This window comes from Hylobates moloch, unplaced genomic scaffold, assembly GCF_009828535.3.
Source record: "Hylobates moloch isolate HMO894 unplaced genomic scaffold, HMol_V3 SCAFFOLD_4, whole genome shotgun sequence".
NCBI classification, from domain to species: domain Eukaryota; kingdom Metazoa; phylum Chordata; class Mammalia; order Primates; family Hylobatidae; genus Hylobates; species Hylobates moloch.
In genome coordinates, this window is record NW_026652279.1 from 61,414,536 (window position 1) to 61,437,128 (window position 22,593).

The window sequence follows — 22,593 nt, forward strand, 5'->3', positions numbered from 1 at the left end:
AGGATGTGGAATTGCAAGAAATTTAATTCAGAAAGAGACGAGACGTCCATTGTTTGAGTGCTTTGAATGAAAGGCTGAGAGGTTAAGGAACCACTTACTTTTTAATTTCAAACCCCTGCATGCATCTTGAGCTGTGACATAACCAGATGACAATGGTATTGAGGCAGATTTATTTGAGAGCTCTGTGGCAAGATGGCTTTGGAGACAGGGAATAACTCTGAGGCCTATAAACAAAACCAGACATGAGAGAGCCACACTATGTTGATACACCTTAGAGTTGCTAGCCAGAAGAGAATGTTAGAGTGGTGAGAAACATCAGAAATCATGCAGCATGGCCCCTTTCATTTCACAGTTAAAGAAAGCAAACCCCAGAGAAGTAGAGTGACTTTCTGAGCTTTCAGTTTGGTCATAGAGAATATAAAATTAGTTATTAAGAATCAGTTAATTGGAAATGAAACAGTCCCATTTGGCCATGAATTTAGTTTGGCTTTCTGTAGTTACATTGTACTCATTTGATGCTGCTGAACATCTTTGTAATAACTTTATATTTACCCTTGTGTTTTTCATCATTTCTAGATGTCACTGCTGTGTGTATATTAGAAGGGTTCCAAAATCAACAAAGCATGCTGTTAGCCGATAAAGTTCTTAAACTCCTTGGAAAAGAGAAAGCCAAAGAAAAATACAAGGTAAATTGATCTGATTTGGGGAATAGAGGGAGTACTGTGTACATTGTGAAGGGTATTTTCTAATTTATGCTGCTTACGTTTAGGCATAGTGGTAATGGCAACAACTGCAATTAGAACTGGGTTATATTTTTTCTTCCTATTACCTTGGGCTTTTATGGCTTGTCCTTCTTCAGTAAGAATATATGCTCTGTCCATTACTCTACCTGGAGAATATTGGAATTCATCTGTGTTAGGGATTGCCACACTATGGCCCATAGGCCAAATCCAGTCTGCTACCTGTTTTTATAAATAATGTGCAATCACATGTTGTTTTCAGCTGCCTTTGAGATACAACAGCAGAGTTGAATGGTTTTGACAGACTGTATAGACTCCAAAGCCTAAAATATTTACTATCTGGCCTTTTACAGAAAAATATTTTTCTATATTATTAAAGTTTTTAAAGGTGTATTGAGTAAGTTGGCACTAGTTTTAGGCTATTATTAACAGATAGTTTAATTCAACAGTCATTTATTAAACAAAGCTATATGTTTGGCATTTTGGAGGGATGGGTTCAAAGACATGGCCCTTGCCCTTAGAGAATTAAAATTTAGTGAGAGAGACTGACTGTTACTATGTATAAAAGGCATGCGGTAGTTAAGTGCCCAAGGTGAGATGTAAGTAAAGAGAGTACCATAGGCATCACTAAACATCACTGGAGATTCACTGTTAAATCCCAGTAATAGCGAGGTAATTGTTCCTTCTTCCTTTAATAATAACTTGCTTTTTTCTTGAATTGATTCTAGTAATCTGTATTTTTAATTTTATATCTCTGGATATTAGCTGAGTGAAACAGTTAAAACAAGTTTCTTCACTGCAGGACTTTAATAATCTACTAAGGTGTGTTGTGAATCTCTAAGAGGGGTATAGCTGTAGTGGTTCGCAGTCTCTCTTTTTTTTTTTTTCTTTCTTTGTCACCCAGGCTGGACTGCAGTTGCTATCTTGGCTCACTGCAACCTCTGCCTCCCAGGTTCAAGCAATTCTCGTGCCTCGTCTCCCGAGTAGCTGGGACTACAGGCATGCACCACTATGCCTGGCTAATTTTTTTGTACTTTAGTAGAGGCAGGGTTTCACCATGTTACCCAGGCTGGTCTCGAACTCCTGAGCTCAAACCATCCAACTTTCTCAGCCTCCCAAAGTGCTAGAATCACAGGCGTGAGCCACTGCGCCTGGCCCCAGTCTCTTTAAACTATGGATTTTTTTTTCTCTCAAGCATCTCATGGGACTACTGTTTCTCAAAATCACTTTGTAAAACACCATAAATTGAACCTCGAAGGAACCTAGTTTCCTTGTACATAGTGTGGAGTAATTAGACTGGTTGGATTGCAAGATGGTAAGAAAATATAAAATAATGTATATTTACATAGGTTACAGATCAGTTTCCACATTTTCTAATCTGTTTGTTTGTCACTTTGTAAATCACAAACTACCTTCCATATTGTTATTTTGATTTTTTTATAACAACCGTATAAGATAAATAAGGCAAATATTTCTGTTGCCATTTTAGAGATGAGAACACTGATACTAGAAGTTTAATGACATGCATAATATCACATAGCTAATAAGTGGCAGAACTAGAATTTGTATCCTGGTCCTTTGATACTTAAATCCCTTTCTTGTAACAGTTTATTTTCACTTTAAATTTATAACCCTGTATGGAAGGCAGGGAGGTGATAGCTTCATTTCAAAGCTGAAATAGGAAACCAAAAAACATTAATGATTTATCTAGCTTCAGGTAAGTGCTATTTAAATTTCTGTTTAAGCTTTTCCCCTAAAATGGTAAATGATTGCCACTATGTATTTATTCTCAGAGTGTCTTTAGTAAAGTACTAAAGTTAGGCATATTTATCACTTGACAGGTGACCATTTGACTTAAAATATTTATTTTATTATCCTAAATTAAAACAAATTGAATCTCTCCCCAAAGAGTGCCCATAGATCAATATGGGTTTCCTCTTAGGTTTCCTTTTTATTTATTTATTTATTTTATTTATTTATTTTTGGAGACAGAGTCTTGCTCTGTGGCCCAGGCTGGAGTGCAGTGGCGCAATCTCGGCTCACTGCAAGCTCCACCTCCCGGGTTCAAGCAATTCTCCTGCCTCAGCCTCTCCGAGTAGCTGGGACTACAGGCGCCCGCCGCCATGCCCGGCTAATTTTTTTGTATTTTTAGTAGAGACGGGGTTTCACCGTGGTCTCGATCTCCCTCCTGACCTCGTGATCCGCCCGCCTCGGCCTCCCAAAGTGCTGGGATTACAAGCGTGAGCCACTGCGCCCGGCCTAGGTTTCCTTTTTAGTTCTCTTCTATCCCACTTTCATCTATCCTAGATTAGATAATTTACTTATAAAGCCAATTCCTTTTTTTCTTCTTTCAAATATGAAGACATTACCAAAATAACAGTAATGATATTTGTTATACATAAAAAATTAAAAATCCCATGTTTCCATTAAACTCTTTGGGCTGAATTTTGTAGATAAAGCATTCAAAATACATTATGAGAGCCTTTTGGGTGTGTTATTCCCACTTTATTTAAAACTTTATAATGGTAATTGTGTTTCGGGGGGAACAAAATACTCCCATAATTGTGAATTGAGTGGCTGTGCCTCAAATAAATAATCAAAACAGGAAATGTGATTTCAGTATGGTTTTCAGTGGCACTTAGTTGTAATAAAGGTCTTCAGATGAAAGCCCAAGGTAAATGGACTTAATGTTTTCAGCACCTGTGTAAGATGTGGTCTTACATCTTTGTAGAGGGAAAAGGCTCTCATTTAAAACCTGCTTTAAACAGCTGGGACTGGCAGCTTCACCTTTTCCACTGTCTTTTGTTCTGTGGCTTGGAGCTTAATTTTAGTTACTTGAAAATGAGAATCCAATTTTTATGACAGTTATTCTTAGTGTTCTACAATGTACCTGCTTCTTTGGTTAGTATTTCCCATTCTCATGTCTTTAAACATGACTAAATTTCAGAATCGTGAACCTCTGATGCCATCTCCACAGTTTATCAAATCTTACTTCAGTTCTTTCACGGATGATATCATTTCCCAGCCCATGCTTAAAGGAGAGAAATCTGATGAAGATAAAGACAAGGAAGGGGAGGCTTTAGAAGTGAAAGAAAAGTAAGTATGTCAAGCATAGTGTCTACTTAGTGGTGTTTTGGCTGCTTTGAACTTTCCTTAGGGCCCATATGGGTTCTGAGCCATCTCACAACAGCAGCTATCTATCTACAGATAGAGATAGACAGAAATATAATTAAAAATTACATAATATTATTGTTATAAAAACACTTTTCTTTCTAGCATATATCTGTTACTTCTCTGGTGACTCAAGGTTTTACTGCCAGGAGTCTACCCTGCTTTTACTCAAGGTCCTATATGATCTTCTCAAAAGGACTCCCATTGAATCCAGTAGCTGACTGTGTTTGAATAGAGGCAATAACTTGAAAATTATTGTATAGCTCAACATGCAGATGGTCTAGTGCAGGGAAGTTTTTAATTTATAAACAGATACTTTTAGGGGTACCCAAAGAGGTAATTTTTTCAAGATTTTTTCTGGTTGTCTAGGAAGATGCCCATTTGGAGGGCTTCTTGTTGGAGCCTGTAGAGAGCTGAAACCAAAGTACAGGATACTATGTTTCTAGCTGGAGACCTAGTGATATAATGTCATATAAACCATCTAGCCTGCTTTATTCCATTCATATTTATCAATACTTGTATTTTTCTGTCAAGGGTAGCCCTCCTCTCTGAGAGAAGGTACAATATTATTATCAACATGATTTTTTTAACGAGTTAAGAAGAAAAGGAAATACTGTTCTAGTAGCTGTGCATAACTGGGTTTTGCATCTTCAGCATATTGGAGGGTTTGAAGAAACAAATTGCTTTTGATTTTTATCTTCCAATTTTTCTACCATTGCTGGTGACCTTTTAAGAGAAGATACTGTGCATAATTATACTGCAGTGTACAAATTTTAGTTCATTGATACACAATCTTTGAGAAGATTGTAGTTGGGAAGTAAATGTTTAAGATGTATTAGCTCTTGTGACAGTTATGCAAATACTTTTTCTTCTGGTTAAGAAATAGTCCTTGTCCCAGAAGAACTATAATGAATTTAATACCATTTTTCTAAAAGCTTTATTGAGAGATGGTAGGACGTAGCTACCTATCATCAGCACACTAGCTGGAATTGGACCCAAGTTTTAAATTCCATTTTACTCTGAGCCTTAGCTTTATCATCCTTTAAATGGAGCTAATAATATTTACCTTACAAGGTTATTGTGAGGTGTAGAAATCATGCTTATAAATAACTAGCACTTATGTTCTTCAGTAAGTGGGATTACTTCTAATGTGATTTAATCATTGTTTGTGTTTTCGTTCTTTTGTCTTTTTTTTTTTTTTTGATACTGAGGTATCTTTCACCTAGGCTGGAGTGCAGTGGTGGTGCAGTCTTGGCTCACTGCAACCTCTGCCTCCTGGGATCGAGCAGTTCTCCTGCCTCAGCTTCCCTAGTAGCTGGGATTACAGGCGCATGCCACAACGCCAGCTAATTTTTGTATTTTGAGTAGAGACGGAGTTTCACCATGTTGGCCAGGCTGGTCTCGAACTCCCGACCTCAGGTGATCTGCCCACCTCGGCATTCCAAAGTGTTGGAATTACAGGTGTGAGCCACTGCACCTGGCCTGTTTGTGTTTTCTTAGCCTGGTGACCTGAGAAACAAAACTAGAATGTAGGCAACATTGGAATGTCATTACAGGAGAGGTTAGCATAGAGCTTATAAGATTTTTGACTGACATAACTTTTTTAATTTTTTTTTTTTTAAAAGACAGGGTCAGGTCAGGCATGGTGGCTCATGCCTGTAATCCCAACACTTTGAGAGGCTGAGGTGGGCAGATTGCTTGAGCCCAGGAGTTTGAGACTAGCCTGGGCAACATGGAGAAACCCTGTCTCTACAGAAGAATAACAAAAATTAACTTGGCATGGTGGTGTCCACCTGTAGTCTCAGCAACTGGGGAGGCTGAGGTGGGAAGATTGCTTGAGTCCCAGAGGCAGAGGTTGAAGTGAGCCAAGATCATGTCACTGCACTCCAGCCTGGGGAACAGAGCAAGACTCTGTCTCAAAAAACAAAAAGGAGAGAGATGGGGGGTCACTCAGGCTGGAATAGAGTGTTGCGATCATAGCTCACTACAGCCTCCAACTCCGGGAATCAAGCTATCCTCTCGCCTCAACGTCTTGAGTAGCTGGGACTCTAGGTGCACACCACCATGCCTGGCTAATTTTTTTGTTTTTAATTATGGAGATGGGGTCTTGCCATGTTTCCCCGGCTGCTCTTGAACTCCTGGGCTCAGGTGATCCTCCCACATTAGCATTCCAGACTACTGGGATTACAGACATGAGCCACCGTGTCTGGCCTGATGTAACTTTTAAGTCATTTGCCAGTTTTCTCTATACAGATACAACAACTGAAATAAGAAAATGTACTTTAATTTACAATGCCTTATGTTTGGAAGATACCTCATGACACCTAGTACAAATTTCAGTTAAAAAAAATTACTTCTACAAGCATCTCCATAAAAGTCATCATCTTAGAAGAAGTATAAGAGATACTGTGCTCACTGCTTTTTAAAACATAGAGAAGGGTGTTTTTTAAAGTATTAATTGATGGAAGAGTCTTCCTCTAAATTTGCTTCTTTAATAAGTTCAGTTATTTATTTATTTATTTATTTATTTATTTATTTATTTATTGAGACGGAGTCTCCCTCTGTCGCCCAGGCTGGAGTGCAGTGGCGCGATCTCGGCTCACTGCAAGCTCCGCCTCCTGGGTTCACGCCATTCTCCTGCCTCAGCCTCCTGAGTAGCTGGGGCTACAGGCGCCTGCCACCACGCCCCGCTAATTTTTTTGTATTTTTATTAGAGACGGGGTTTCACCCTGTTTGCCAGGATGGTCTTGATCTCCTGACCTCGTGATCTGCCCGCCTCGGCCTCCCAAAGTGCTGGGATTACAGGCGTGAGCCACCACGTCCGGCCAATAAGTTCAGTTATTAATTCTAGGTCTGCTCACACCCCTTGCCTTAGCTTCTGTGACTCTAAACTCACTTATTTCCTATTTCCCTGTTCCTTCTTTTAGCCATTAAACAACTGTTGAGTACCATTGATGTGCCTCAGATATGAAGGTGAATAAGACAGGATCCTTACCCATATTGCAGATCAGTCTCTCTTTCATTAGCTCATCTTTTCAGTATCTAAATGTCTCAGCTGAGGTATTACCCAGGACTCTGCTGCTTCCTTTTTAAAACTCCTCGTCCAAGGTTTCAAGAAAATCCCCGTCTACATCAAAAATCCTAATCTGTTTAACTGCACCACCCGTCCCACCCCAACTCCATGCCACACTGGCTGATTATCTTGTTAAGGGGAAATAGACAATTGCTTAATTAACTCCGGTGTGCCAAATGTGGCATGTTTTAACATTTAATTATTTTCTTTTCTTTCTGTTTTTTGGTTTTTTTGTTTGTTTGTTTTTGTTGTTGTTTTTGTTGTTGTTTTTTTGTTTTTTTTTTTTGAGATGGAGTCTCACTCTGTCTCCCAGGCTTGGAATGCAGTGGCACCATCTCAGCTCACTGCAACCTCCACCTCCCAGGTTCAAGTGATTCTCCTGCCTCAGCCTCCTGAGTAGCTGGGATACAGGCATGTGCCACCACCCCTGACTAATTTTTGGATTTTTAGTAGAGACGGGTTTCACCATGTTGGCCAGGCTGGTCTCGAATGCCTGACCTCATGATCCGCCCACCTCGGCCTCCCAAAGTGCTTGGATTACAGGTGTGAGCCACCACACCCAGTCACATTTAATTTTTTCTTAGTAAATCATTTCCTATGTTTGTTTTTATTTTCAGTTCTGGATACTTAAAGGCCAAACAGTATATGGAAGAAGAAAACTACGATAAAATCATAAGTGAATGCTCAAAAGAAATAGATACTGAAGGCAAATACATGGCAGAAGCATTACTACTACGAGCTACCTTCTACCTGCTTATTGGCAATGCCAATGCGGCCAAACCAGATTTAGATAAAGTCATCAGTTTGAAAGAAGCTAATGTGAAGGTACATTAAAAAATGTGTGTGAAGAAATTATTAAATAGAAGGTGATGCCTTTCATTATGTTTTGCCAGATTTTTTAAAGCATTTCAACTGCCATTTCAAGGGCTGTTTTTGTTTTTGAAGAAACTACTCTTAATAATGTAGTTGGTGCAGTGAATCTGAAAACATAAATATCAATGATATTTATCTTTATTTAGGAAAGGAAATTTTTTTTTCCTATAGCATCTGGTAGTTTCATCTTCTCCCTGTAGCCACTGCCTACTATATTAGACTGTATTTGGGCAGTGGTAAAGGTGATATAGCAATTCTGTAGATAATGCTGTAAGTAACATGTAATATATAGCACCAGGTTATAAAACACTTAATAAAAACACATTAATATATTCAGAAAGGTTCTAAAAATAGAATGTATAAATATGCCAAAAGTCTTGCAGTTGTACAGTTGGAACAGCCTTTCATTTTCTAAGTATTCTTAATGTGCTATGTATTACACATTTCATAATTAAGATTCACGGGCATCTGTTGAATTGTTACATTCTATTCAGTGTAACAAAACAGAATTTAACCACCAATTAACTATATTACTTATTAGTTTGTTAACATCTCTGTGACCTGTTTCCTCACTGCATTAAATGAACTCTATAGCCTGTCTCCTCTCCTATATTTGGGGGGATATAAAAGTTGTTTTTAAGACCTAAATATTGTTAAAAGTTTCTTTCAAAATGAGATTTTCAAATTGAAGGTACCCTCATAATATTATCTTTAATATTATTTTCTGCTGATTTTCCTGATGATTACAACTGTTATATGTTTTTGTTATAATTGTGGAGGATGTTATTATTTGTTCTATATGTATGTATTATTGCTTTGAAAAAAATTTTAAAGAAACGTACTGTTTTCATGATCACATGATTTTTAATGGCAAGTAGTAATGATGCCTACCATACGCCATGCACAAAAATTAACTCAAAATGGATTAGAGCCCTAAATGTAAGAGCTAAAACTATAAAACTCTTAGGATAAAATAGAGGACTAAATGTTTGTTACCTTAGATAAGCAGTAGTTTCTTAGATATGGCACCAAAAGCACAAGCAACAACAAAAAAAAGATAGATTGGATGTGATTAGACTTCTGTGCTTGGCTGGGGGTGGTGGCTCATGCCTGAAAATTAGCTGGGCATGATGGCATGTGCATGTAGTCATAGCTACTCAGGAGGCTGAGGTGGGAGGATCACCTGTACCTGGGAGGTCGAGTCTGCGGTGAGCCGTGATTGAGCCACTGTACTCCAGCCTGGGTGACAGAGATCCTGTCTCAAACAAAACAAAACTTCTGTGTGAAAAGACACCATCAAGAAAGAGAAAACACATCACACAACATGGGAAAAATATTCATAAATCATATATCTGATTAGGAGCTTGTATCCAGAATAAAGAACTCTTAGAGCTCAACAACAAAAAGACAGCCTAAGTTAAAAATGGGCAAAGGATCTGAATACACATTTCTCCAAAGAATATACAAATGACCAATAATAAATGACAAGATGGTTGGCATCATTAGCCATTAGGGAAATGCAAATCAAAACCACCGTGAGATGCCACTTCACACCTACTAGGATGGCTATAATCAAAAAGACAATAAGTCTCTAATAAAAAACATGGACAGTAATAAGTGTTTTTGAAGATGTGGAAAATTGGAACCCTCATACATTGCTGGTGGAAATATATTAATACAATGGTAAAGCCCTCTTGGAAATTAGTTTGACAGTTCCTCAGAAAGTTACCATATGATCTAGTAATTCCACTCCTAGGTATATACCCAAGAGAATTTAGTACATTCATTAACACAAAAACTTGTACATGAGAGCTGGGTGTGGAGGCTCACACCTGTAATCCCAGCACTTTGGGAACCCAGGAGTTCTAGACTACCCTGGGCAACATAGCAAAATCTCATCTCTATTTTAAAAAAGCTTTTTTAAAAACCTTGTATATGAATGTTCATGGCAGCATTATTTATGGTAGCCAAAAAGTGGAAGCAGCTCAAATGTCCATCAGTTGATGAATGAATAAATAAAATGTGATATCTGTACAATGGAATATTTTTCAGGCATAACAAAAGAATGAAAAACTAATACATGCTACAATATGGATGAACCTTGAAAACATTATGCTAAATCAAAGAAGCCAGACACAAAAGACTATATATATAAAATGTATGATTCCACTTACATGAAACATCCAGAATATACAAATCCGTAGAAATAGAAAATAGGTTGATGGTTTCTAGGGGCTGAAGAGTAGGAGGTGAGGCGGGATGGAGGGTGACTGCTTATTTGTATGGAGTTTCTTTTAAGGGTGATGAAAATGTTCTGGAATTAGATAGTGGTAGTCAACACACAACTTAGTGAATATACTAAAAACAGCTGACATACATACTTTAAAAGGGTGACCTTTGTGATATGTGGATTATAGAAAAAAGCTGCTAATTTACAGAAACTAGATTGGAGGAAAAAAAAAGTAATGATGAACCTTTCCTCACTTGGGGTATATAGCTTCGAGCAAATGCTCTCATCAAAAGAGGCAGCATGTACATGCAACAGCAGCAGCCTTTGCTGTCCACTCAGGATTTTAACATGGCTGCTGACATTGATCCTCAGAATGCAGATGTTTATCACCACCGAGGACAGGTAAGTCTGTTTTCTTGCCTAGAGGTCTGACTTGTGGATTGAGCTTTGATACCATTTTTGAGAATTTCTTATGTAATTTTCTTGAGTTTTCTTATATAATTTCTGATAGCTATGAACAAAGTATCACAGTGGTTTACAGTTTGAATTGGCCTTTGTTTAGTCTGTCTTGAATATTTGTCTTTAATTTTGGTATTTACTTATGAAAAAAGAGTAAAGGAAGGCAAAACTGTTGGTTTACCAGTTCAAGTTTGTTTTTCTGGTGTTTCTGGTTCATAGGTTTCAATGAGTAAAACATTAATAACATTTAGTAAGCAATGTGAGTTAATTCTAGAATCAACAGGATGATTTTTGTGAGCTTCTTGCTATAAGGAAATGGTCTGGACTGTCCAAATAGTAAAAATAAATATATTTATCTTTTGAAGTTTTATAACAGGCATATTAGTTTTTTAGTAGAAATATATAGTGAAGAAACAGTTTCCAATTACTGCCTCAGGTGGGGAAAACATGGCTTTATAACAAGCTTAACATGGCTTCTTGGAACGCATTATGGTAGAAAGTGTGGGCTATGCATTAATAATAACAGAAGAGCCAAAGTTCTTTCTAATGGAGAATTTTACCTAATAGGGTCATGTGTCCTGCCAGGGAAGTGCATTATTAGGTGATTTTGTGCAGACATCATAGAGTGTACTTCTACAGACCTAGATGGTGTAGCCTACTACACACCTAAGCTGTATGTTGTAGCCTGTTGCTCCTAAGCTACAAACCTGTATAGCATGTTACTATACCAAATATTATAGGCAGGTATAACACAATGGTAAGTATCTGTGTGTCTAAAACATATCTAAGCATAGAAAAGGTACAGTAAAAATGCAGTATTATAATCTTTTGGGACCACTGTTGTATATGTGGTCTGTTGATTGAAATGTAATTATGCATGACTGTATTTCTTTCAGAAAGGTGTTAAGTGTTGAGATAACCTCTTAAAATTCTTGACATTTTGATCTTTACTGGTAGTGTCTGAAGATTAATTTGAAAGGTAATTATCTGATGTCTAGCCTGCTTTGATATTAGAATGTACAAGATGTTTAGTTTTCTAGAAGAAGAGGTTTCTTGCTTAATAGTGATCAGAATTGCAGTGCAGAAATGGTTGGCTTGTAATACTTTCTAAAAGTTGGATACCATTTTTATGTTTTGGCATCTTGCCTTTTAAATTTCAAGATTTTTAAATTTGCTGTTTCTAGAAAGTAATTATATATTGAATAATTACTACATGCTCAGCATTATGCTGAGATGTAATAATAGAGATGAGACACAGAACATACTTAACTGGTGCACCTAGTTGAATTACATTTATTTACGTATTTTTTTCTTAGCTGAAAATACTCCTTGATCAAGTTGAAGAAGCAGTGGCAGATTTTGATGAATGTATTAGGTTAAGACCTGAGTCTGCTCTGGCACAAGCACAGAAATGTTTTGCACTGGTAGGTACTACTTTCTTTTGTATTTTCCTAAACATCACTTTTATTTTCCAGTGTCAACAAAAATGAGTATCTCATTGTCTACAAAGTCTTCTCTTTCTTTCTTTCCCAAAGGATAACTACTGAGGAAAAAAGGTGCTGATTGATACCTAGCTCTTGTATTTCTCTGGACATTTGTTTGAGTTCATCTTCACAGATGTTTGTCCCTGATTTTATACTTCCCTAAACAGAACTGGTCTCCCTGCTTCACCGTAAATCAATACAAAGAGCAAAAACATTTTGAGGAAATACTCTGTAAACATGACACCATGTAACTTGCTCTCTCACCCCTGCTTCATAGAACTATTTCTTAATATTCAGAAACATAAAGCTCAAAAGGTTGTGTTTTTTTTTTTTTTTAAGTAAAAATTTTTATAGTAAAATAAGATACTTCCAGTTAGCTGTATGGCTAGAGTCCTAAAAGAATTTTCAGTTTAAAGGAAGAAATTGTGTCACAAATATATATTATAAATGAAAAAAATGACAAAAATTTTACTAGATTTAAAATTCATTTATTGCCAAGTTCACGTCTTACAAATTAGTATGCCCTCTTCTACAGTATTGAACATCTTGAAATTGTATAGTGGCCATGGAGTCCTAGTTGTACATAACCTTTGCCTCTCTGCTGCTGAGATACCTACTTGGAACCCTTTTGGATGCTGCAGATTATGTTAGCACATCACCTGTTTTTTTGGAAATATTTATGTAATTTTGTGTGTTTATGTTAACATTCCGTGAGTTTTTGAGTTCTTGATTTGACAGGCCTGTTTTGATTTTTTATAGTACCGCCAGGCATATACGGGAAACAACTCTTCACAAATCCAAGCAGCTATGAAAGGTTTTGAAGAGGTCATAAAGAAATTTCCAAGGTGTGCCGAAGGCTATGCACTATACGCCCAGGTAAATGTTTTTTCAGGTTTTTAAAAAATAACTGTATGCATATGCTAAATCTCAGTATGGAAATCAGAAAGCAGTGCTATCATGGTTGCAGCTTCTTTGGAAGCAGGTGGCTTTGTTCCTGAATTGATTCTCATGGCCCCTGGTTGGTCCTGAATCACCTCAGAAGAGGCTCCTTTGTTACACAATTTGGAAATCATGGCCCTAAACTCAATATGGGGAAGCTTGAGGTGAGAATTTCTCTCCTGTCTTCATTTGGATTGGTTTTGCAAAAAGTAATCACCTTAGGAAAATTTACCGTATGCAATTGGTGGAGAAAATATCCACGGAAAGGCTTTTCTTTCTATTTGGTCACTGCCTTTTTATATGGCTAGGTTGTTATAACAGTTTATTTTAATTTATCTTTGCTTTATCTAAAATTCTTGAAACTCTCTTGGTTTAGGATTGAAGTTATGGAAAGCAGGATTTAAAACTGAATTTTTTTATTGTAGTCTGAAATTCTTGAAAACTTCTTAGTTTTAAATCATCCATTTAAATGAAAATGATTAGCTTCTTGTAGTGACGGTCATACATTTTCCCCTCAAATAAATGATCTCTGAATGACTCAGTTTTCTTTCTTAAAGCTGAAAATTGGTTTTGGTGTCTACATAAACTAGCCATCTCAATACTGTGTATCAGGGGTACAGCTGCTTCATGGCCTCTTAGGAATGGGGCTGCACAGCAGGTGAGCATTGGGCAAGCATTACCACCTGAGCTCCATCTCCTGTCACTGTCAAATCTGCAGCAGCATTAGATTCTCATGCCTGATGATCTGAGGTGGAACAGTTTCATCCCAAAACCATCCCTCCTCCTCCCACCCCCATCCATGCAAAAATTGTCTCCCACAAAACCGGTCCGTAGTGCCAAAAGTGCTGGGAAAGTGTTGGGGACTGCTGCTCTATATAATTTATTTTTCTTTTTTTTTCTTTTTAATTACAAAAGACATGTTGGGTTTTTCCCCACAGCACAGAAATAGGAAACGATAACAAATTGCCATCCCCTGGCTGGGTGTGGTGGCTCCTGCCTGCAATCCCAGCACTTTGGGAGGCTGAGGCAGGCAGATCATTTGAGCCAGGAGTTTGAGACTAGCCTGGCCAGCATGGAGAAACGCCATCTCTACTAAAAATACAAAAATAGCTGGGTGTGGTTTGGCGCACATCTGTTATCCCAGCAACTCAGGAGGCTGAGGTAGGAGAATCGCTTGAATCCGGGAGGCCAAGGTTGCAGTGAGCTGAGATTGCACTACTGCATTCCAGCCTGGGCAACAGAGTGAGACTCCATTTCCAAAAAAAAAAAAAAAAAAATACCATCCCTGGTTGACCCCTCTCCTTAAACCATTCTTAAGGATGCTTATTTTGTTTTTAATTTCCTTCATGGTATCTCTAGGCAGGTTATAAGAACAATTTCACAAGGATTTTAAGGGTTTATTGAGGGTGGAACTATGAGAAAGTTGATTTGTGTTGGATCTGTTATTTAGAGGTAGGTCTTATATATAACTACATTAAAGTGTACATTTTAATCCTATGAATGGGTACACTTGAGTTTATGCCTTATAATTAGTAACAAACCAGGAAATGACAGCAACATCCTCATCATTGTCATGGAATTCAGAAGGGCTTTTTTGGTGCAGATTTCTCTAAGCATCTAGAAGAGCAAAGGCCACCGAATAGCAAACACTACTGGGGAACAACTCTTCTGCAGAACTTTCCCAATAGCATATTTCCCTATTACCGTTCTGCCTTCAAGATAGGTTTGGTTTGTATGAGCTGTCTTCTCATCAGTATTAGCATTATTACAGTCAGTTTGCACTCAAATTTCTTTTCTTTGGTCTGTTTTCTAATTTTTGCTTCACTATATAGTATATGTAACTTTATATATGCATATAGTACGTGTGTGTGTATGTGTATGTGTGTGTATATATACTTAGTGTAACTTTTTTGGCCCTCAAACTTTGGCGTAGATGCTGGCCAACTCGCAAAATTACAGCTTGAGCATAGTCTGATATCCACAGAACTGTGCCTTCCATTTCAGCCGTGGGATTTGTCTTAAAATAGTTGATTATAGCCGCTGCTTTTGTTTTCAAAATAAGTATTTATTACGTTATTGTTAACTATGACAAACAATTGGGGAAAATCCTAAATGTTAACAGAAGATTGAATTATGTTTGCAGAATTGTGGTACACTCACTTAATGGTATATTATGTAGCCATTAAAAGTTACAAATACATTAAAGTTACAAAGCAAGATACAGCACTGCCTATTATTAAAGGGGAAATTGTATACAAAGTGAACTCAACCATGTGAAAGAAAACAAATAGGGACGTAAATAGAGATAGATAAATATATCAGGAAGGCATCCATGCTCACAATGGTGGAAGCTATAAAAATATTTCTACTTTCTATATCTTTCTGATTTTTATTATAAAGAAAATGTGCTGACTATATTTCTTTGATATTTTTAAGAGTGATTTTTAAAATATTTCATTTAAGTTGGCTTATTTTAGATATGAAAAGACTAAGAGCCATACAGCTAAATATAATGACTCACATAGTTCTTAAAAGTCATCTTATAGGCCGGGCGCGGTGGCTCACGCTTGTAATCCCAGCACTTTGGGAGGCCGAGGCGGGCGGATCATGAGGTCAGGAGATCAAGACCACGGTGAAACCCCGTCTCTACTAAAAATACAAAAAATTAGCCGGGCGTGGTGGCGGGCGCCTGTAGTCCTGCACTCCAGCCTGGGCGACAGAGCAAGACTCCGTCTCAAAAAAAAAAAAAAAAGAATGGGATTATCTGTATTGAACAGTTTACCAGAAATTATCTGCTATGGCATATAACTAACCACTTGCTGAAGAAAGAGGACAGTTAAGATTTCATATTTATAGCAGTGCCACCTAAAAACTCCGATAATTAAGATGTAAAATGTAAATCAGTCTGTATCCCCAAAACACGATAATTTTGTAATAATGAATAAATGAAGTAAATTTTTATAATGAATAATAAGTATACTTCTAACTGCTTAGGTTGACAGTTACCTTAATATAACTGAAGTATCTCCTCACATAGGCATTAACAGATCAACAACAGTTTGGTAAAGCTGATGAAATGTATGATAAGTGTATTGATTTGGAACCAGATAATGCCACAACATATGTTCATAAAGGGTATGTATTTTTGTGATTGTTCCAATGAGATAATAAATTTCTTGCATAGTAATAAAATGTATTTATTTTGGCCACTGAGGAAGGGGACTATGGTAGAGAAGTTAATTGACAAACTTCTTAATGCTCCTGGATGTCTTTTCATTCTTATAGAAATTAGTTAAGGATGCCAGGCGCAGTGGCTCACACCTGTAATCCTAGTACTTTGGGAGGCCAAGGCAGGCAAATCATCTGAAGTTGGGAGTTCGAAACCCTCCTGACCAACATGGTGAAACCCGGTGTCTACTAAAACTACAAAAAATTAGCCAGGTGTGGTGGCACATGCCCGATTCCCAGCTACTCAGGAGGCTAAGGAGTGAGAATCGCTTGAAACCGGGAGGCAGAGGTTGCAGTGAGCCAAGATTGCACCACTGCTCTCCAGCCTGGGCGGCAGAGTGAGGCTCTGTCTCAAAAAAAACAAAAAGAAATTAATGTACTATTCTTGCTCTATGGTAAAGGTTTTAATTTCAAACTGAACATCCTGTCAGCTGTTGCTTATATCAAAATAGGAAGCATACACAAGTGTTTGTGTCCTTGCATACTTGAATTATCCTAAGAAACTTCACTTAAATTTATATAAAGTGAAAAATAAGGGATGCAAGATTGGTAATAGAGCCTAGACCATTGAACACTTTTTGTAATAAGGAACTTAAACTAGCAAACCAATATAAGTTGAGGGAAAAAAAACACAATTTGATGCTGATTATATATTGCTTTAGGTTTTGTTTTTCCTTATAAGTTAACTTGTAAGTTCATTGAAGGCAGAAATTGAGTCATATTAATGTATGTGTATTCCTACTGATACTGGGCCATGGTCACATCTGGCTATTTTTTTGCATTTGCAGTTTACTTCAACTTCAGTGGAAGCAAGATCTGGATAGAGGTTTGGAACTTATCAGCAAGGCTATTGAAATTGACAATAAATGTGATTTTGCCTATGAAACCATGGGAACTATTGAAGTACAAAGGTAACTTCTGGAGTCTGTTAGGAAATGTATGGTAGCTCCATAGATATTTAGCTTTTTGTTCTTATTATGTACATGTTAAAGTCTGTTATGTTCTTTCCTCTTTTCACCTGTGTTATTCATGTTGGAAAAAAAATGTGCTTAGGCAGTGACATAAGGATTGGTAGCTAAGTTGCCAGAAAATCTGGACCCTCCCCCAAAGAAGCATCCAGCCGAATGACTGGGCAAGTTGCAACGTCAACTCAGAGCACCCTGAGTTGGATAAGAACATTTTTTGCATCTCTGTCCTTAACCTCTTATTTTGTGTAAATGTTTATCCAGAGTTGCTCTTAAGATCTACCATTAAAAGGTGACAGCTGTTTTATATATGGGGTTTATTGTATACCATCTTAATATTGGTATTGCCATTCATTTGAGTTTCCTACTCCAGGCCAAGTACTAAACTTTAGATGTTTTCTAAGTACTATTTCAATTACTCTTCATCCCCATCTTTATAAAGGTGGAGATTATATGATCCCTAATTTAACTGATGCCCAGAGTGCTTAGGTTTACAAGGTTGCACAGTAAGCCAATAGAGAAGACAGGGTTTGAGCTCATGTATCACTGATACCACAGTCACTGATCTTGGCATTATCACTTGTCAGGAAGCAGCATGAGTTTTCTTAATTCCCTATCATTCAGCCCCTCCTGTAGTCCTCTTCCTGTTCTACAGTAGGCAGAATATATATAGGCTGGTAAAAAAAAATTGTGTTTCTTTTGAACCATTCTGTACCCACAGTGGCATGTAAATATTAAGGTTTTTTTTTCTTCTTTTTGTGAGACAGAGTCTCTAGCCCAGGCTGGAGTACAGTGGCACAATCTTGACTCTGCAACCTCTGCCTCCCGGGTTCAAGCGATTCTTGTACCTTAGCCACCCAAGTAGCTGGAACTACAGGCACACACCACCATGCTCAGCTAACTTTTTGTATTTTTAGCAGAGATGGGCTTTTGCCATGTTGGCCAGGATGGTCTCAAACTCTTGGCCTCAAGTGATTTGCCCATCTCAGCCTCCTGAAGTGCTGGGATTACAGGTGTGAGCCACTGCACCTGGCCTAAATTATTTCTTAATTGCTAATTTGTTCATGTGAATAAAATATTCTTGTACTAGAATAGGATAGGGTGGTAGTTCTTAATCTTTTTTGAGCAAAGCTGTGGATCCTTCTTAGAATAATGCACACAAAAACACTTCGCTTTTAATTTAAGGCTTTCATAGATCCTGGGTTAATTAAAGACCTCTGATTTAAGGTTTGATGGAATTTTGTTCACATGTTAATTGAACTTTTAAAAAATCCATTCTGAACCTTACAATTAAATAAGTGAATTTGAATAAATGAAATTGCAGATTATCCTAGGATTTTGCAGATCTGCTAGCTGTTGGCCTAATGCCAGAACATGAACTCTTGAAAAAAGTTTTTTTAAAAATAAGTCTATCACGTTGCCATATATTGTAATAGGAGATTAAATATAGTCACCCTAGTGGTACCTTTTACTGGCATATAATGAGTCTAACTGGCACATATGCCAGTAAAATGTACCTTACTAACATGTATGCCAGTTAGACTCTCTGTATATGCAGGTATATATATAGAGAGAGTAGGGACTTAATATTCTTTGTAGGATTGCATATATATGTAGCTAATACTAGTTACTTAAAACAGTTGGTTCTTAGATAGCTGTGGATTTGACCAGAATCAGGCAGAGGCAATAAATCTTGAGTATTTATTGAGTAGGTGTGAGTGTGCAGCACAATCAAGGAACTCACATAGACTGCCTGAAGAGTAGAGGTGCATGGGGTTGGGGACATGCTGGTAAGAGATGAAACAGAAAGAGGTGGGCCCACATCAGTCTTAAGGTGAGGCCCTTGCATGTCATTAGTGTCCCGATATTATGTCACTGCTTTCTAAAGGAGTCTCATGTTAACAGTAGAAACATGCAGAATTTAGGAACCAGATGGAATTGTGATTTTAAATAAGCCAATTAATTTCCCTAGTCTCACTGTTCTTATCAGTAAACACAGAATACAAGGGATATAATGTAAGCACATAGTATTTGTAATAGTAGTTGACATTCATTGAGTGCTTTCAATGTGGTAGGTACTCTTGTTTATTTTAAAAGAAGCATTTTACTAGAATCATAGTAGAAGCTTAGTGGTCAGACTTCATGTAGCATCACTTACAACCTTCATTGAATATTGTGAAGTGCTTGTTGAATCTGAGACTTAAAAATTTTGTTCTTTTAGAGGAAACATGGAGAAAGCCATTGACATGTTCAACAAAGCTATTAACCTGGCCAAATCGGAAATGGAGATGGCCCATCTGTATTCACTTTGTGATGCCGCCCATGCCCAGACAGAAGTTGCAAAGAAATACGGATTAAAACCACCAACATTATAAAACAGGGGGAAAGCAGACTGATCCTCTTTTTAAAAGTTTACCCCCTCTTCAGCTGAACCCTAAAGACACTGTCGTGAACTGTGTTGAATGGTGGAAATTAGTATTTCTGTTTGTGGTGTTATTTGTTACATCTGTTTCATGTCTAGGTGTTGTGGGTGTGGCTGTTGAAGGAAGTTGGCAGTCTTGCAGCTTTTATTCCCTGTGCAACAAAAGATTAGAACATGTTAAAGGGATTTTTAAATAAAGTTGCAAAGAGTACAAATGATAATTGGCCATGCAAATAAAAACTGATTTGTTGATTTTTTTTTTTAATGGGTCTTGGGGGTTGATTATGTTCTGGATGATTTCGTCTTTATATATATGTGTGAATAATGTAAGTATTTTACAGCATGTTGATTTTTAAATTAACGTAGCAAATGCTGTAAAATAGATTTATATTCAATTAACGGCTTTCAATTGATTTTTTGAAAGAAACAGGTTAAATGGGGGATTAAAGTAAAATTGAGAGACCCTTTAAACCATTGTCAGCATGCACAATGCCTCTGATTCTGCAGAGTTTTAGAAACTTGGTGGCACTTATTAATCCTCTTGGCCCCTTTCCACTCTAATGGATAGTGTACATTCTTCTTAAAGTCCACAACAGCAGATTTTCTTACAGTAAATTATGTAGATGCAAAATATTCTAATTGATATATGTGCTGGAAGACTGAGTATTGATGGGGGAGTGGACCAGACAAAGAGGTAAGATGAAACAGAAGTGTGTTTATAATTGTCTGTGACTATTTTCTATAATAATTAGTACTATTTAATGGTGAGCTTTTAAAAGTGTAGGATAGAGGGTACAGTGGCACTGTATATACTATTTATAGTCTCACCTACTTGGGAGGCTGAGGCAAGAGGCATGAGACCAGGAGCTCGAGGTTGTAATGTGCCATGATGATTGCACCTGCAAATAGCCACTGCACTCCAGCCTGGGCAATATAGCAAACCCCATCTCTTTAAAAAATTTTAGAACTTTTTAAAAATCAAAGTGCAGATTGCTTGTATGTAAAACCCAAATAAAGGTAGAGTAAGTGTGGTATATGGGAGTATTTAAATAGCTTAAAATTTCTAGTGAAGGACATGTGGCTAAAGGGTCAAAAAGGATGTAAGACTTGGAGCCAGAGCATAGTATTTCCTGAAATAACAAGTTTAGTGCTTTAACTATGGCTACATGTGCTTAAGGAATTTTGAGCCACTTATTTTTGAAGATGCTGAGGACATGTAGAGTGCTTTTTTTGTAGTGAGCTAACCTTGATCTCTAAGGACTAACTACCCAGGTCCAGGTCTTCACTAGGGATACCGACAGTGTTTTAGCTTTACTCCACCTCCTTACTTAGAAATCACTTTACAATTTATTTCCATTTTCCACTTTTATAGACCATCCTTTTGCTTATATGCTAGATTTTTCTGGTGAGGGAAGGGTTGTGTTCTTCAGGTGTCTTTTGTTTTGAAATACTCAGGATGGGGAGAGGTTTATTTAAGAACGAATTATAATTATGGTTTACACTGTTGGGAGTAAAGGAGCATTTTTACACCCCTTAAGGGTGCTTAATTCTGTTGAAACCAAAAAGATTTGTCTACAAATGCTATCTTTTTTAGAAACTATTAGAAATGACTCCCTTTCAAAGTCAATCTTTAGAAAATATTGAGGAGGCCACTAATTAGTTGGTGCAGTTAATATAATTCAAGATGATTTGGATGATGGGAAGTTTGAGACTGCTGCATTTTGTTTTTAAATTATGCACCTTCTGAGAACCCCCAAATACAGAAATGTTCTACATCTCTGAATGACCTCTGACTTTAAAAAAGTTTTTATTTGCATGGCTGTATTTACATTAACACTGACATTTTCTTCTACTCTTCTCCCTTCTTTCACCTTGGGGTTGGGCAGAGAAACACAAAGGAAACTGAAGCATGTGCCATTCTATACTGTCATTCCAAATTCTCATGGACTATTGCCTGTTGTGAAAATATTTGAAACTGCACTGAAAGCTGCATCTGTCTGTATCTTTCTTTTGTAAATGACCTCACATGTAAATTCACCAAATAAATATTACATTCAAGCTCTTCTATCTATCTATTCTTTAAATAGAAAGATAGGTAGTTTAGGCTGGGCATGGTGGCTCACGCCTGTAATCCCAGCACTTCAGCAGGCCGAGGCAGGCAGATCACGAGGGCAGGAGATGGAGACCATCCTGGCTAACAGTGAAATCTGTCTCTACTAAAAATACAAAAAATTAGCTGGGTGTGGTGGTGGGCGCCTATGTTCCCGGCTACTTGGGAGGCTGGCAGAAGAATCACTTGAACCCGGGAGGCAGAGGTTGCAGCGAACCGGCTGAGATCACGCCATTGCACTCCAGCCTGGGCAACAGAGCAAGACTCCGTCTCAAAAAAAAAAAAAAAAAAGTTTATTCATTTATTATGCTATTGGGTAAATTCACAGTGAATCTCTTGTGAACTCAAAATAACTTTGAAAATAGGAACATACTGGAAATGTTAGTATATGAAGCAAAATAAGTTTGTTGGTATGAATGGTGGAGTTTGTTGAGAGCATCCACCCCTCCTACTGTGAAACAACGCTCCACGGAGAGCTGGTAGAGCCAACTTATTTCATTCCTTGCCTCTACCTTACCCATACATGCACAGCAGCCTGGAAGGTTGCCAATCAGACATGGACCCTGTGGATAAGTTTATTTTGAATCTGGTTTCACCAGTGAGATTGATCATAGTTCTCAACCACATGGAATCTCTCAGAAAGCATACCTGAAATAATCATCCTTGAAAATTGTGGTGTAAGTAGAGAATACATCCCAAAACAATAAAAAGCAACTTTGGCTGTAAAACAGTTCAGACAGAACTTTCTGCCCTCTGGGAACTCAAATTGTAGTTTAAATAGTAGTTTGTACCTGTAGAAGTCAACTAATTGTTATCATAAGACTGTAACAGGAGGACAATATAACCAAACCAGGAAACTTCTGAGTATAGAATAACAATTACCCAAGACTCTCCTGTAT

General features: G+C 37.5%; 1 protein-coding gene across 2 annotated transcripts in view; it reads left to right on the forward strand.

Annotated features, from left to right (window-relative positions):
- Nucleotides 1–21,642, forward strand: part of TOMM70 (translocase of outer mitochondrial membrane 70) — a 38,569-nt gene extending 16,927 nt beyond the window's left edge. For both annotated transcript variants that reach the window (XM_058437581.1, XM_032150309.2), the window contains exons 4-12: nt 577–686; nt 3,688–3,836; nt 7,602–7,809; nt 10,355–10,489; nt 11,863–11,970; nt 12,790–12,906; nt 16,007–16,104; nt 16,986–17,108; nt 19,384–21,642. In XM_058437581.1, coding sequence (XP_058293564.1) covers nt 577–686; nt 3,688–3,836; nt 7,602–7,809; nt 10,355–10,489; nt 11,863–11,970; nt 12,790–12,906; nt 16,007–16,104; nt 16,986–17,108; nt 19,384–19,537 — 1,202 coding nt within the window. In that variant the 3' untranslated portion in view covers nt 19,538–21,642. The remainder of the gene's footprint in view (nt 1–576; nt 687–3,687; nt 3,837–7,601; nt 7,810–10,354; nt 10,490–11,862; nt 11,971–12,789; nt 12,907–16,006; nt 16,105–16,985; nt 17,109–19,383) is intronic.
- Nucleotides 21,643–22,593: the final 951 nt, after the last annotated feature.